Raw genomic sequence first — 17,648 nt, 5'->3', positions numbered from 1 at the left:
GAAAGAAATTAAGAGTAAATTTTAGCAAAAATTACCTAAAAAAACTAGAGATTGATATCCAAAGAGGGTCGGTTACGAACTTGGGTTGAAAATAGACCCCAATATATAAAACCGAGTCTTGATGACAATTCGGAGATTCTTTTGTAAATTGAAGAATAGGATTTGATAGCAGACTAAATAAGGTTTTTATGAGTATTAGTTTTGTATGATTTGGATTTGTAATGACTTTGTAAAGGCTTTACAAAATTAAGTTTGTTTTGGATGACTTGGGTTTTGGTGAAATAAAATAGGATTGATATTTTGGACAATTTTGAGAGTTTTGTAATAAATCTACAAGTGAAATTTTGTGGATTAATGGCTAAAATTTTGATTAATATGTATTATAAATTTTAGCTTGATCTAATGGTTGAATTAAAGATTATTGAGGTTTAAGTGGGTCAAGGTCTCTGAAAGTAGAATTTTAGGTTTAGTAAAGGTTTTTAAGATTTCTTGCAATTTACTAGTTGGATTGGAGTGAAGTTTATATGTGAAGATAGTAGACTTGTTTTCTTATATATATGAAAATTTTAAAATCAATTAAACAATGAAAAAAAGAGATATTGGCTTTGGGAGATTGGCATCAAGGTTAGAAAAGGAGGCAAGCCAATACCTAAGCATATTTTTAAGATTATCGTCTATTTGGTAATTCTGATATTTTTTCAATTTTTTTGTACTTGCTGTCAACTTAATTATTAAGAAGTGTTCAAATTTTGAATTAAAATGAATGGTTAATTTATTAATTATTGAGGTTTATATTTGTTGTAGAAATTACTTGGGATTGCTTATGGCTTGATTTAAGGTTTAGAATTTGATTAGGATTTGATTTAGGGTTCAAGATTTGATTAGAATTTTATTTAGGATTTAGAATTTGATTAGGATTTGATTAGAATTTGGTTTAGGATTTAATATTTGATTAGGATTTGGTTAGGATTTGGTTTAAGATTTAAGATTTGATTAGGGTTTGGTTTAGAGTTTAGGATTTGATTTTCAATTTAAGATTTGGTTAGGAATTGATTTAGGGATTATGATTTATTTAGGATTTATTTAGGATTTATTTAGGATTTAAGATTTAGTTAATTTTTGGCCTAAAGTTTGATTGAAGTTCAATAGGATTTTAACTAGGATTTAATTAAGATTGAATTGAGATTTATTTGAGATATATTTATGATTATTTTAATATTTTTTAAAGATTTTTTTATTATTTCTTTGTAATTCTTTTAAGATTTCTTTGAATTAATTAAAGCTTGCTTAGAATTATTATGGTCTAATTAGATTTTAGTTAGTATTTTATTAGAGTTAGGATTTTTTTGTTGTAATTTCCATTCTACCTTCTATAGCTAAGTACCCGAAGCATTTTCAACCAAGACTTCACGTATTACAACACCATAAATATCTATTTATTTTTCTTCACAAATAAGATAGGAGCCTTAGTTGAAGATTTAGAATGACATATGAAGATCTAAGCCAAATTATCATTGATATATTCTTTGATAACAACCAATTTGTTTTGTGATAGGCTATAGATTGATTCAAATGATGGTTGAGTTCTTTCTTGAAGATTGATAGAACAATCATTAAAATAATGCCATAGAAGAATATTTATATATATATTTTTAAAAACATCTTAATAATCTTGGTATTGGCTTAGAATGCTACTTGAAATCTTATCTTCATTAATAATATGTGTGGCATATATAGCAAAAGTTCACACTTTTTTTGCAATATGCATAAAAGTTCTCCTATTTATTCATAATAATTTGGATGTATCAGTCTTATGGATTTTTACTTACTTTGCAAAATGTTGGACTAAACTATGGAAAAAATTAAGTTTATACAAAATCTAGTCTTTTTAAAAATTATACTACTCTAGCAAAAATAATCCTAAAATAATTAGATTAAAAGAAGATCTAATTACATTAAACATTACTTAATTATTATAAATACTAGTTTTTAATTTTAAAGGACCATTTTTATATATAACATCTCCAAAAGACAAAAAATAACCACCTATTACTTCTACATGTACAAGTTTGGTTTTCTTAAGTAACAATATATCTTATTTTTGACAAAGTCTTTGTCTATAAAATAGGCTGAGGCTCTTGAATCTAATTAGGCTAAGACTTTGTGATTTTTTGGTTCTAAATATACGTCTATTATAAAATAAGGTAAAGAGTTTAAAGAGAAAATAGCACCTTTAATAGGAATTATGTAAAATTTCAGTCGTAAGGTTCTTATTGTAGCTAAAATAACTTGTTTTTTAACACATCGTCATCTTTGGCAACCATTCTCTTCATTTTGTGATTGTATTGCTTCTCTAGACAATGTTGAGCAATGTGCTTGGATTCTCCATTATATAGGCATAAACCTTATTTACAACGATAAGTTTTTTTTTGCTTAATAAGAGGTTTAAAAAATACCATGTTAATTTGCATAGGTTCCAACCTAGACAAGCAAGCTTTTAAAAACTTAGAAAGTATTATTATAGCTTCACTTATACTTCTTCAATTAAATCTTTATTCATGATATCTTTCAAAGAATTGATTGTTGCATGCAATGGCTTCAATAATAAATTATTCTAATAAATTTTCTTTTGGTATTATCAATAATAAATCTTTGATATTATCTTTTAATCCATATCAAAATTGATTGACAAGGACTTTATCATTTCAATCCACATTGCAAGCAAGATTTTAGAATTTAGTAGTATATGTAATGGCTGAACGTGATTCTTGTCATAGCAATACAAGCTTGGTCTCTGCTACTTTTTTTTTATCATTTTTTCTAAATGTAGTCATAAATACTTCCGAGAATAAATTCAAATGATAGAGTAGTTATGAATCTTTTTTCATAAAAAATATAAACTAAAAGATAGCATTTTCCAATAAAAATATACCTATGAATCCAACTTGAGTAAATTCATTAGAGTATTAAGAAAGATTCAACTTTAAATAGAACTTAATCTATTATAAAAATCCTTAAAATTTTGATTTTGTTCCATCAAACTACTTGGGCATACTAATCCTTGCCTCTCTTATGTTTATAGAAGTAAGACTTTCTGAGTTTGGTTTTATGGCTCATCTACTTGCTTCCTTCAACTGCATAATTTTTTGATATTGATTTTGGATTTCTTTCATAGGTACAAGAATAAGACATCTATGATTCATGTTAGAAATATGTATCATGGACATACACATTTAAATCAATAATTATCTATATGATTAAATGAAAATAAATAAAAATAAATTAATTCCATAATATCTTCCATAGAAGCATTTTAGAAGCTTTATAAATGATGTTTTGACTTTATAGGTGTCTATAATTGACTTTTTAGGTTAAAAACGTGGTCAATAAGTTGGCCATGTGCCATATATGTTGTGTAATAGGATTTAGATAAGATAATTATACAAATAGTTAGAACCATAGAAGTTTCTAGAATTAGAATTAGGTTAGTAGACCAGATAGGATCCACCATAGAACATTCTAAAAAGAATTTAGGGTGGTTATTTAAATGGAGCCTAGTATAGAACCTTTAAAAAAAAAATTAAAGTAGTTAACTAGGTAGAATCCACTACCTAAGAATATTCTAGAAAGTCCAAGGTAGTAGGATAAGATATGAATAGGATTAGCCAACGCCTTTTGGAGCATTCAATCAAGTATGGCTTTAGATCCTTTTTCTTAATAAAGTTTGATTTAGCATCTTTCTGTTCAAATTAATTCTATTTTGTTTCTGTTTGCTCAATTTTATCTTTTATATCATATTTTGTTTAGTTCTATTTAATTTTGTTTTAGTTTTTTTTGTCCTATTTTGTAATGAGACTTTATATTACTGTAAATTAGAGGGATCTTAGATTTTTGAGATAATTTAGTCCTATTTTATATTGGTAACTTGAAAAATAAACTAATTATATGGCCTATACATAGAAAACTTGTCTTATAAGCTAAAGCATATATCTTGCAAAGTCAACATATATTAGAGATCCTATAGAACATTGCCATGTAGCTCCTAATTAGATTATATATATAGAAGTTAGACTGAAGCCTTCTTCACTCTTCTCAATTGCTTTCTTACTTCTAGGCTAGATTTCAAAGTCTCTAGTTTCCTTGTCTTTTAGCAATAGTCATTCATCTTTCTTTTTAATATATAAACTATTTTATTTTAATTTTTTTTCTTTTGACATAGATTTTTTAAGTTTATGTATCTTCTTCTAATTCATGTCCTTGACAAATTGACAAGAATATACTAAAAATATTAGAGTTTTATCTTTTTTTAATTAAAAATAGATTATTTTTTTTTCTCTTGATAAAACATAAGCATATTAGAAGTTGCAAATTACTATCTTTTAAATTAATATTATTCTCAATATCTTCTTTGTTCTTAAGTCTTTTCTTTTGCTTATCTTGAGTAATATTAGATATTTATTTTTTAAGTATTATTGTGATAGAGCTTGTTGAAATGAAGAATGCAATGGCTTAAATACAAGAGCAATTAAAAAAATTAATGTTTACAATGTATCAATTCAGTCTACCACCATAAGAAGTAATAAGAATGGCAGAAAGTGAAGTTATAGATATGATTGGAGCTCTTTAATCATCTAAATCAAATCATGTCTCTTTTCCTATGATAGAGCATTCTTTTGGTACTAAAGAACAAAGAATTACCATGTTTGAGAAGTTTGATGGCATAAGATCCAAGTTTTGAAGAGTTATCAATCAAATACAACTTATAATTGAAATTCAACTCCAAAGCTATTCAACTGTAGGATCATAATTTAGATTCATTGGTATACTTCTTTGAGGTTCAACATTATTATGGTTTTCATCTTTTTTTGAATGAAAAAATCTAATACTAGATAATTTAGAGGCTTTTTTGGCAGAGTTTCAATCCATATATGGAAAACATGATGCAACTCGTGTTGCAACCAATAAGATTCATCTTTTGCAACAAGGCAATCAATCCGTAACATTATATGCTTCACAATTTTGATAACTTGCAAGTCATATCAAGTAGAATGATGTTGTACTTACTAGCTAATTTTTCTATGGATTACAATATAATGTAAAGAAATTGATGATTCAACTTATCTGATCCTCAAACATTGAGTCAAACAATTGAATTTGCTGAAAAGTGTGACAATTGATTTTTTGAATTTCAATCTAAGAGTCGGACAAGTAGGTCTCAATATTACGATAATTCAATGGAAATACCAATGCCTCTTCAATATATACATTTAAAAGTAGAGGATATGCAAATTGATGCGGTATGTTTCAAACCTCTTATTGAGTAAGAAAAGATTCATCATTGTCATGAAGGATTATACTTATATTGTAGAGAATCTAAGCACACTACTCAACGTTTTTTAATGAAGTGATGCAATTATAAAATGAGGAGTACAAATAACAAAGAAAATAATATATCAACAAATGAATTTATCCAACTATAATAGGGACTATGCGGGTGGAACTTTGTATAATACCTAATAAAGGTCATATTTTTTCTTTAGAATCCTCTCTTTTTTCTATATTAAATATTATTTTAGAACCTAAATATTACAAAGTCTTTACCTTGTAAGATTCAAGAACCTCAACATATTTCTTAGATGAAGAATTTGCTAAAAGACTTACCATATCTTTAATAAAGAAAACTAAACTTGTTCATGTAGAAGTCTTAGATGGTCATCCGTTGTCTTTAGGAGTTGTTACTCACAAAATCTCTCCTATAAAAGTAATAACCAATCGTCATAATAATTTTGTGGTATTTAATAACATTAGATCTTCCTATAATCTAATCATTTTAAGCTTATCATGATTAAAAAAATACAACCCTTGAATAAATTAGATTTTTCATACTCTTGACTTTTCTAAAAGTATAACTAAGAATATAATTAATCAAGTAAAAAATCGCAAGTCTAGTACAATTAAATTTATATTTGTAGGTACAAAAGCTTTCTTGTATGCTACAAAAGAAGGATCGTCTTGCATCATTTATGCCACACCTATTTCTAATAGTGCAAAGGCTTCAAATGGTGATCCAAGCCAATATTAAGAATATTTAGATGTATTTGAAAAAAAGAATGCGATGTCGGGGTAGAGAGAGTTTGCCTCAAGAAAGCACTGGACTCCTAGCTGTCACTAACTATTCAATCAAGCTTTAAAATAAGGGAGGCCCTTAGTTTATAAATAAAATTCTCCTTTTGGAGAAATTACACCAAATACATAAGCCTCAAGTAACCAACAACACCTAAAATATGATAAAATCCTCTAAATCCTTGTATATCCTTATGTGAAAATTTTTCCCAACTTTAATACCTCATAACTCTTGATCCGACCATCCAAAATTACTCAAATTTTATATTAAGTAGTAATATATTTTTATCAACTTTCACAACAAATTTCAACTACAAAATCATTACGGATCTTGAGATACCTTGAAAACACTAACAGTAGTTTCAAATCTTAATTTTTATATATCCACGTGCAATTTTCTTCATATCTCGTAAAATAAACATCTAAATTCTACAAATTTTGTATGTATAGTTTTTTAACACAATTATCTACCTTGTCCAAAAGATTTGAGCTAAAAATTCTTCTAAAAACTCGAGTTATGGCTCCAACCATTACTATAAATAAAACCGCTCACTTACTACCTTTGATTTAGAAGCATCACTTTCAACTCCTTATATCTCTTTTTTATTAACTCTAAAAGCAAAAATTCTTTTATAAAAAATATAGACCTTAAAATCGCTGTTTTAGCTACATCTTTCAATCTTCAAAATTTACCATACAATTCTTTGTATTTACAAAAGAATAACAGTATATTTTGAATTAATATCTTAATTTCTAATGTCTGTAACTTCTTCACTCTAACTCCAAATCCTCTAATTTTTATATACAAATTGTAGTCTAAATCCTAAACTTTACAATCTTGGATTCTAATTTTCAAATGCTCTCTTTGAAGTTGCCAAAACCCTTGTTAAGGTAGTGGGCAGCCTCCTCAAAGCCTCTTTAAAGCCCATTGGACATGGTATTCGACCAATAGGGATGAAGTTCTCTATTCCTTGTCTTCATCCAACCATGCCTTCCTTTCATCTCTCCCAATTAGCCTCCTACTAGTTTAGATTTTCATTCTTATGCTTCCATCTTTTTCCAAGGCTTCATACTAAACATTTATGTCCTATATATTTATGTATATATTTTTTAAATACCATAATCAAAATAAATAAATTCAAAATAAAGTTTCTTAGATCCACTCTCTTTAAATTAATCTATTAATTATTCTAACACACATTAAGACTTATGAACATATTAATTTTTACATACTTTAAGCATTTACAATATGACAGCGGACTCTCTTCTAAAACATTGTCCTCATGACTGCTCAATTCACCTTTAAGAAGGAGCACAACTACTATTTGGATCAATCTATAATTTGTTACAAAATAATTTGGTTAAACTCAAGGAATATATTGAAGAAAATCTAACCAAGAACTTCATACGCCATTCCAAATCTCCAATAAGAGCCTCAATTCTATTTGTGAAGAAAAAAGATAGATCATTGCCGATTGTGTTGATTATTGAAGATTCAACAAAATTATCATAAAAAACAAGTATCCACTACCTTTAATATCTAGACTTTTTGATCAATTGAATCAAGTCAAGATGTATACAAAAAAAAGATGAATGGAAGACTATATTTTGAACTATGTATAGACATTTCAAATATAATATCATGCCTTTTAGACTTACAAATATATCAGTAGCTTTCCAATATCTTAAAAATGATGTTTTTTGAGAGTTTTTTGATGATTTTGTTATCTATTATCTAAATGACATCTTGATCTATTCTAAGAATTTAGAAGAACATGAACTTTATATTTGTTGTGTGTTACAAAAATTAAGAGATGTGAGACTCTATGCCAAAGTAGAAAAGTATGTATTCCACACTACTCAAGTTAATTCTTTAAATTATATCATTTCAAATTATAGACTTATGATGGATTCTAAGAAAGTTTAAACTATTATGAATTGAAAGATCTCAAAAATATTACAAGATGTCTAATATTTTTTTGGGATTTATTAACTACTATGAGATCTTCATTAAGAACTTATCTCGAATTGTAGCTTCACTTATACATTTGACTTGTAAAGACAAACTTTAGTGGAATCAAGAAGTCGAAGCAATATTTGAAGCTTTAAAAATAACCTTTATTTTTCCACCAATCTTATATTGTGTTGACTTCTCCAAGACATTCTTTATAAAAACAAATGCATTGGACTTTGCTTTGAGTGTCATATTACCACAAATGGAAATAAATGATAAACTTCACTTAGTAGCTTTTCATTCCAAGAAATTTTTAGCAATCAAGATTAACTATGAGATCCATAATAAAAACCTTCTTGTAATTATGGATTCTTTTTAAGAATTACATCCTTATCTAGAAAGCACTTTTAGTCTAAACACCATCTACACGGATTACAAGAATCTCAAGTATTTCATATCAACTTGTATTTTGAATCATCACTAGGCTTGTTGGAACATGTCTTTGTGAAGATTTGAATTCAATATCACTTATTGGCTAGGAAAACAATAAGATTTGTTTGATGTCCTTTTTAAATATTTTTAACTTGTATTTAAAGAAAAAGATGTAATTTTTTATCAACAAAGGATAATTTTATTGAAACCAAAATAATTTCATCTTTGAGCAGTGAAATCAACATTAATTATTGATTCAACTTTTTTCAAACAAATTCAATAAAGTATATCCTTTGATCCTCTTATTCATGATATTAAGAATACTTATTTTAAGTCTTGTAATGCTTCTAAATTCAAGTTCAAGAAAAATCTACTTAATTTTGAAAGATGTCTATATGTGCCAAAAGAAGAAGCACGTTTACATATTTTTCAAGCACATCACAACTTTCCAATGACATGACATTTTGGATACAATAAGATTTTGGAGCTAATATCTAGAGATTTTTAGTAGTTACAAATGTGGAAGGCAATAAAAGACTTTGTTTAATTATAAAAACATTTGTTCAAGGTTAAAAAGTCCTCGTTATTGATCTTATGGACTTCTTCAACTATTACTTATTTTAGAACAACCATGATCTTCTATTTCTATAGTTTTTATTATGGATCTTTTAGTCTCACGTTTGTATGATTCTATATTCATGACAGTAGATTGTTTTACTAAAATGGTACATTTTGTACTATGCACAAAATCTATCACTAGTAAAGAAACTATCAAATTTTTCTTTAACAATATCTATTGATATCATGGATTACCAAAAGATATTATATCAGATAGGAGGATTCAATTTGTATTAAGTTTTTGGATAACTCTTTTTAAGATTCTAAAGGTAGGCATAAAGCTTTTTTTGGCCTTTCATCCTCAAATTGATGGACAGACATAGCACGTAAACTAAGATTTTGAGTAATATTTAAGGTATACCATCAATTAACAATAAGACAATTGGAGAACCATCTAACCATTGACAGAGTTTACTAATAATAATATAATACATTCTTCTACATAATAAATATCTTTTTTTGTCAATTATGGTTACTATCTATGACTTGATACTTTTGACTTTTCAAAAATTGATAATCTTATGGCAGAAGGTTTGGCAAATTATTTGTCTAAACTACATATAACAATAAAGGTGCAATTAAAGAAAGCTCAAGAATGACAAAAGATCATGGCAGATGCCTATCAAAATGAACAACCACAATTCAATGTAGGTGACAAGATATGATTACTATGTTATAATATCAAGACTACTTGTCTATGTGATAAGTTGGACTATCGTAGCCTTGGACCTTTATTTATATATAGACAAATCAATCTAATTACTTATCAATTACATCTATCGCAATCAATGAAGATCCATTATGTCTTCTACATGTCTCTTTTTGAACCATACAAGATTGTGAATATACATAAAAGAAGACAAGTCTCACTTTCTCCTATAGAAGTAGACAATAATGAAGAGTTCGAAGTAGAAGAAGTTTTAGACTCAAGGCAGCGTTGAAATAAATTAAAATATCTTGTCCATTAACATAAATATGATATTAATGAATGCACATGGAAGCCAGTAAAGAATCTTGCAAATACAACAAAGAGAGTGGAGGCTTTTTATTAATGACATCTATCAAAATCAAGATGAAGAATAATAAGTTTTTGCTATAAAAAAAATAAGGTCCAAAGAAGATTGCATTCTACCTTCTATCTTTGTTTGTGGTTTCTATGTATTTGTGACACTAATGAAATGGAGAACCAACAACCAATGGATTCAATTCAAGAGCCTTCATTTACTAACTTGCTTGATAAGACATTAAAATTATCACAACCTTCAAGTCAATGTAATCGAGATGAAGATCTTCAAGAATGACATATTCTTCTTCAAATAGATGGTAAGATACAACGTGTTTGGTATCACGACCTTGGAAAGAACTCCCAATATTTGGTGATTTTATTAAGAATAAGAACAACTCTTGACAGTGTTCCAAATATTTTATTTGAAGGAAGTTATGAAGGCTTCAACAATAATCAAATAACTGAGTCGTTTTCTTACCTTGATATGGGACACTATTAATGGTTGAGAGGCCCTATCAACCATCTTCAAAAAGAACAAAGATTAGAGTATATAGCAAATACAATTTGCCATATCTTGGATTTCCTCAACATATGATGATTGCTCCTTGTGGAACTTGTCTCTAAAAAGAGGAGTAATGTCATAGACATACACATGTAAACCAATAATTATCTATATGATTAAATAAAAATAAATAAAAATAGGTTAATTCCATAATATCTTTTGTAGAAACTCTTTAGAAGCTTCATAGATGTTACTTTGACTTTGTAGGTGTCTATAATTGACTTTTTAGATTAGAAACGTGGTCAACAAGTTGACCATGTACCACACATATTGGTAGTTTGAAGAACAAGCTAACTATGTAGCCACCACATAAAAAACTTACCTTGTAAGTTAAGGCATGTGTCTTACAAAGTCAACAACATATTAAAGGTCCTATAGAACATTGTCATATAGTTCTTAATTAAATAGTATATATAGAGGCAAGAGTGAAGCTTTCTTCTCTCTTAACAACTCCTTTCTTGCTTCTAATTTAGATTTAAGAGTCTCTAATTTTCCTGTCTTTTGGCATTAATCATTTCAGTTTCTTTTTAATGTGCATACTACTTTATTGTTATTTTGTCATTTTTCTTTTGACATAGATTTTCTAGGTTTATGCATCTTCTTCCAATTCATGTCTTTGACAATATATAAAATTTTTACTCTTATAGCATTGAAAAGCTTATGAAGTTTTGCAATACTTGCAAATCTATTCTCACTTCTCTTAAGAGTAGCATCTATAATCTTTCCTTCCATAGACAAATCAAACAAATTCAAAAAATTAAATTAGAAGAGGATAATCTACAATCTCTAATATCAAATGAAAATTTTAACAAAGAGAAATAATCTACTCTTTCTAAGAAAAAAAACAGTGTTAAAAAACTAAATTGTATAAAGGTGGGTAGTTTTCAACCTTCAAAATACAACAACATAAGTGGACCAAGTTTAGAATTTAGGATTTAAGGTTTATAGATTTATGCATACTAAAGTTGATTTCTAATATGTTTAGTAGCAAAAAATAAAAATAAAATGTTAACTTTTATAAGTTATCTTTAATTATTTGATGATATGTTTGGTTGCAACTACTTTTAAACAATGAGATTTAAAGGTATATCTTCTAAATATTTCTTATTTATATAAAAAGATACATTTTTGAATTATAACTTGATTGAATAAAATGTTTAAATGTTATTAATAAGAGTAGTAAATCAACATATAATACTATGAATTTGATCATATGTATTTTACATAATATTTTGTATATCTTATAATTTTGAAGATTGTATGTATATTCTAAGAATTAAAAGAACTAATAAAAAATCAATTTAGTAGTATACCTATTATAGAATATTTAAGGTGTTGAACCTTATATTAACCAATCATATTGATAATTCACACTAGAACATGTTTATCAAATCAATTTTTTATTGCTGAATTTTCTTAGAAATATTTATTATAAAAATAATAATGATAATAATAATAACAAACAATAATTATGTATAAGATGTGTTATATGTTATTAAATATTAACTTTGATTATGTTTAACATTCACCATTACTTCTATCTAACATGTTTGTAACATGTTTAAATTATTAATCTTAAAATAATATAGAATTTCATATTTTATCATCCAATTTTATTGTATGATATAACATAATTGTTATCTTTCAATGTTATGTTTATTCATAAAAATATATATACACATACATATTCATATATAATGGCATTGTTAACTAAGTCTTCAAAATATTGTTTTTTGTTTTTCGTTTTTTTTAAATATTATTTTTGTGCAATCAAACTTATGTAAATATAAACTCTTTAACATCTTCATACTTACATCACTCTATAATTTAAACGAATCCAATTTCACATGTTTGCATTTGATGCAAATTATTGAATGCCAAAATGGGCCTTTTATATACATACACATGTACACACATAAATATGAAATTCATGAAGGAAGGTCAACATTTATCATCTTTGGGGTTACTTTCGGAGTCCTGAAACTTTCTTCAAAAGCAGCAATCCAATTAATTTAAAAAATACAATTTCAACCTCCAAATCCTTTCACCACAACAGTATCAATACCTTGCAGTAAAAAATCATTTCATACAAGTTTTTTGACCACATGTCAAATGATTGCAAGAACTCTGCATGTTACCATTCGCACCATGGTCATACTTCCCTTCGTTAAACTAGGCAAATGAAGCAATCCTTAGATAAATAGTCTTCACATTAAGGACAAGATTCACTTCACAAGCCCGCGTCTCAGACCTTAAGGTGAGGAAACAAGAGCGCCAACAATACCAGTCCGACTCTCCTACGTTAATAGGCCTAAAAAAGTTAGAATAGCTGTAATATCATTCTAAGCAGTTCTGCTGGGTTCAAATACAGCTCAAATTCTGCTGGTGCAAGTTGGTTCTAAATTCACTTACAGTAATGAACTTGAAGGTTAAGTTATGGTTTCGACAAAAAGTGTCAATAAGAAATTTCATCTGGTCATATCTTGACTGGAGCTGCACATAATAATAAACCCCTTGGACAAAACCTTGAAAATGTAGAAGCATTAAAGCAATCACCATGATAACTACCCTTTTGACATTGATGCAAGACGTTCTCAATCTCAAAAAACTTACGAGATCAGAGCTTCTGAAAACGTAGGTCGGAAAAACTAATAGATCTAATATCGTAGTGGAAATCCTGCCTGTCTGTATCTGCTTCAGGGGCTTCGTGTTGACAGGTAAACTTGGAACCATGCAAAAGCATTCGCCATGGCGAAGCTCCACACAGAATAATTTATAATTCCTCATCATGCAGCGAATTTTGATTACATTCTGCAAGTGAATCTCAATATCCCGAGATGTTTACAAAATAAGAGATTCTGTGGAGAGTTTCAGAACGTGACAGTCGAGATTCCTCAGATTCACCTGCATCATGCGCATTTTACATGTTAGAAATTTTTCCGTTCATAGGTACGAAAACTTTTCTATTATAAGTAAGATTCATGGGCTTACTAGTACAGCTGTGCTCGTTTTGTGAAATTCGGGGATGCAAACCAGCCGCACTTTCTGTGCTGAAGGTCCTGAAGAAATGCTCACATTGAAGGCATCAATATTATCAAATGTACACCTTATCACCAGCATAAGAAGAAGAGTAAAAAATTAACAACGTTATAATGTATGAGTTGGAGATGATCTACTCTGAACGATCAATCAAGAGGGACTCGAAAGAGGTGTGCCCTAGACGATCTACAAATGATGCCACAAGGTGCATGTACACTTACCGGTAAGCAGCCGAGATGCATAATGAGGCTGATTACCGCAAAAGTACACGTGGGGACAAGTCTCCAAGATAAATGGATCTCTATCTATAAAAGGATAACATCCTGTTCGAGCATGCACCATGCACAACATTTGCATTCAGTCCCAGAAGCAAAAGAATATATTACAATAAGATGCATTGCAACTGACTACATTGAACAACCAAGAATTGGATGTTGCAACAGACCAAGGGTATCAGGAGCTGTAGGTGCAAGATGACGCCACATTAGCGTTCGTTCCATAAAGTCTAAACGGTCTTCGGCCTCTGAATACTTGCTCAAGTCGTCAATATTCTGACCTGATGTTCCTAGAAACCTGCTTATCGACGTCAAAAAGTTTTAAAAGTTTTAAAAAAAAACCTTTCCAGTTTGCTCATAAAAGCAATTAGTTATCACTATGAAGTTTTTTTTTTATTCATTTCAGTTTTACATTTATTTCTGTCAGATCTATTTAAATTGATCGAAATCGAATGAGTCCAGCGATGTAAACAAATCTTCGGGAAATTGAGTTCGATAGTGTTAAACTATCTAACTAAATGGATTCTTTATCTTCGCTTTGTTGACTCAAGTTTGCATCAGAAAGTCCAACAGAACAAATCGATAAGTATGTACAACCAGGGGAAAAGAAATTAAAAATTAAAAACAAGTACAGTGTGTTCTGTAAGACCAACATAGTCAACAAAGCGAAGGCTTGAAATGGGACCACTAATTCTGATAGAAACTCACAAAACATCATCAAGCTCGAATTGGTGGGGATTGGTAGCTGAAACGAAAGTGTTGTACATGGTAGCGCCCGGAAATAAACACTTGTGAAGTGGCTGGTGCACGGTAAAAAAAAAATGTAAGTACAAACTCTGAAGATTTACTGCAATCATGCAGTTATGCAAGGACACGTCAAAATAGGTAATGTGAGTAATCAACAAAGTAAACTAGAAGAAACTTAGCGAATAAAAATTGAAGCATGATAATGTGACTTCAAAAATTGGCTAAAGTGTAAATTAAAGACTAAAAATCACCTTACTGTCTTAGAGGCACAGTGGACTAGAGACATGCTTAACTTGGACCAACCTGCTGTGGAAGAGAAAAATTGGCTGGATCATTTGCTCCAGGCATAATGTCCACTGGCATGGCTGCTGAAATCTGATGTTACGTGGCCGATGGTGACTGTGAGAGATATAATCAACAGAGAGTCGATGGAACTTGTTTTAAATCAAGAATGTGACAACAATTAACCGTAAAAAATGAATAAATAAACTCAGAATAACTCCTGGTCATAAGCAGTACTCAATGGATATGTCGATATTAATTACTACGGATTTTCAACTGATAGGATTCTGTACCATTCTGAGTAATAGTCAAAGACCCCAATACCTGAGTCAGAGCTAAATCAAGTTCCTTGACTGGTTCGACAAGCTTGCTTTGGTTTTTTGCCGACATTGGCTGTACGACACACATGTTGCTTCTCAGTGAGATTCAATTTTGATTCTACTTGCCACTGCAGTTCAAGTTGAAGCGCAAAAACGACAGAAGAGAAGGAAGGTGCAGAATTAAACTGTGCGCGAAAAGCCCCTTACAAGTCAGGGCTTGAATTCAGGTTTTAGGTACACATTAAATTCCTCTTAGTGGCTTAAGAAGGTAGAGCAGTCAAAACATGAAATCTATCAGCTGTGTATTCTGCATCAATGGAGTACATAGCAAGTAGAGAAGACATGTACGCACCTGTCCATTAGATATACTGGTCTGCAAGTCGAGGGAACCACCAGCAATGACCATGCGTACTATCTGTGAACTTAAACTTTGTTCCTGAAATGGCAGTCATCATGTCACTTCTATGTTAACAGGTCTTGCAATCCCAAGCATGAGATAGGTTATCGTACCACAATCACTGGTATCCTTAAATGATACAGTACAACGAATAACCTGTCAGTTTAATGGCACTACCTCTGATGCATGCTAAACAGCTGCAGTGTTTACGGTGACTCCAGGAACAATCATCAGAACTCAGAAATGAGAAACTCAAATTGGACGCAGAAATAAACCTGCACTTCCCCGAGATGGCCAGTTAAGTGATCCACAAGGAGCTGCAGATCAAGCGGATTTGTACCATGACCGCCAATTTTCAGCCCAGATACAAACAGAACGAATTTGTCGACATCTGTTAGCATTATAAAAAATAAAAAAATGATCATCATTCTTATTCAATAGATCAGATATAACGTTTTGAAAAGTAACTGAATGTAATCCTAACCCTAATTAGGAAAACGTTTAACAGATAGCACCGTAACCAAAAATATATGTAATATGAGCGTTTAGGGTTAATTTTCTGTCACAATTACAGCTGGTTGTCAAGTTCAACTAAGGTGTATTCCACAACCACCACGGTGACATGTTGATCGACCAACCTGAATTCTTCAAGGGCTTCTGCGGCGGCAGGCCAGCCACCATGACATCTTCCACAAAGAATTCACCATCTTTCTCCTCTCGACCAACGATAGCCACAACAACCCCTATTATAGAAGTGAGAGAGCAAGTTAAAATTCAACACTCTCTTGAGTTGTCGACTGCAACAAGAAGCTTCATAATATTGCTTATAACTGATTCTTGACTCTTACTAATAAAGAATTCATTGAAAAAAATAAAATAGAAAACGAAGGTTTACTAGACATACCGGTCACGTACATTGAAGACAAAACAGCACTTCCCGTCAACTTCACACGCCCACTCTCATCTTCAAGGATTAAATAGTCGTCTTTGTGCGTGAACTTATTGGGAGATGCTAGAGGCACCACGGATCTCTGCACAGAAGCCGACAAATTTGCATGAAGAGATGCAAGAAGAGCGAACCATACAAAAAATAATATTCTCACTGTCCATGCGATTCGCTTGACAAAATCATCTCAGCCGTCTAGTAGCAAAAACACATACCACGAATTGATTAGCTGCTTCCTCTCACCTCTTTAGAATATTCATCAAGAACAGAAGGTTTCAGCTGCATTTGCTTGTAAAGTGTCCCTATGACGACGCAAGCTTTGTCCTCCTCCAAAGCTAGAATGTTGCACACTGCACAGAACATGTAGGTTTGAAAGCGAGAAAACTTTCCCAATCTCAATGAAAATCAAAACATACGAAATCGATTCAGGAAGGACAACAGACACAAGGTCGCACACCTGGAAGAGAGGGCCACCGTTCCTGGATGCAGGGGGTAAGGTGTTGCCGAATCGTAACAATGCGGATAAAATACAACTGACTGTATTGCTGGCCTTTGTAGCGCTGCATACTGAGCCCGTATTTTTGGTCCTGAAGGGCACCAGAACAAAGCAAGAAATGCAACAATTGGCATAAGGTGATTGTCGAGAAGAGTGAGCGAGACTCTGTCAGAATACAAAAAATAATACTCACCTGAGAGACGTAAGGAGCGTGAAGTCGAGGAATGGTCGCGGGATCCATGTCTGTGTCCATGGCTGCCATGTAACTCACCAGGCTATGGAGTCGGCGATCAGAAACGCATACCAAAAACAAAAAAACAGAAAAAAAATAAAATAAAATAACAAAGGGCACACAGAGGCGGGCGCGAGAGAGAAAACTCGAAATCACGCGGGACGTAGACTCTCAAACGCAACCCCACACTGAGCGCGCCTCGCACCTGGAGCTCAGCAC

At 30.5% G+C, this 17,648-nt stretch overlaps 1 protein-coding gene across 1 annotated transcript; it reads right to left on the bottom strand.

The window, feature by feature from the left end:
- Positions 1 to 12,887: 12,887 nt before the first annotated feature.
- On the bottom strand, positions 12,888 to 17,648 carry LOC112279428 (DNA polymerase delta small subunit). The gene is made up of 14 exons (XM_024513844.3): positions 17,391 to 17,648; positions 17,159 to 17,288; positions 16,945 to 17,051; positions 16,660 to 16,786; positions 16,394 to 16,498; positions 16,031 to 16,146; positions 15,711 to 15,794; positions 15,363 to 15,431; positions 15,060 to 15,131; positions 14,718 to 14,809; positions 14,180 to 14,307; positions 13,956 to 14,057; positions 13,687 to 13,754; positions 12,888 to 13,599 (listed from the first exon to the last, which is right to left on the bottom strand). The coding sequence occupies exons 1-14, from the start codon at positions 17,457 to 17,459 to the stop codon at positions 13,537 to 13,539; spliced, it is 1,332 nt and encodes a 443-aa protein (XP_024369612.1). The 5' UTR covers positions 17,460 to 17,648; the 3' UTR covers positions 12,888 to 13,536.

This window comes from Physcomitrium patens, chromosome 3 (assembly GCF_059467195.1).
Source record: "Physcomitrium patens ecotype Gransden chromosome 3, ASM5946719v1, whole genome shotgun sequence".
In the NCBI taxonomy this organism is placed as follows: Eukaryota; Viridiplantae; Streptophyta; class Bryopsida; order Funariales; family Funariaceae; genus Physcomitrium; species Physcomitrium patens.
The sequence above is the reverse complement of the archived record's forward strand: the minus strand, read 5'-3'. Positions and strand labels throughout refer to the sequence as shown.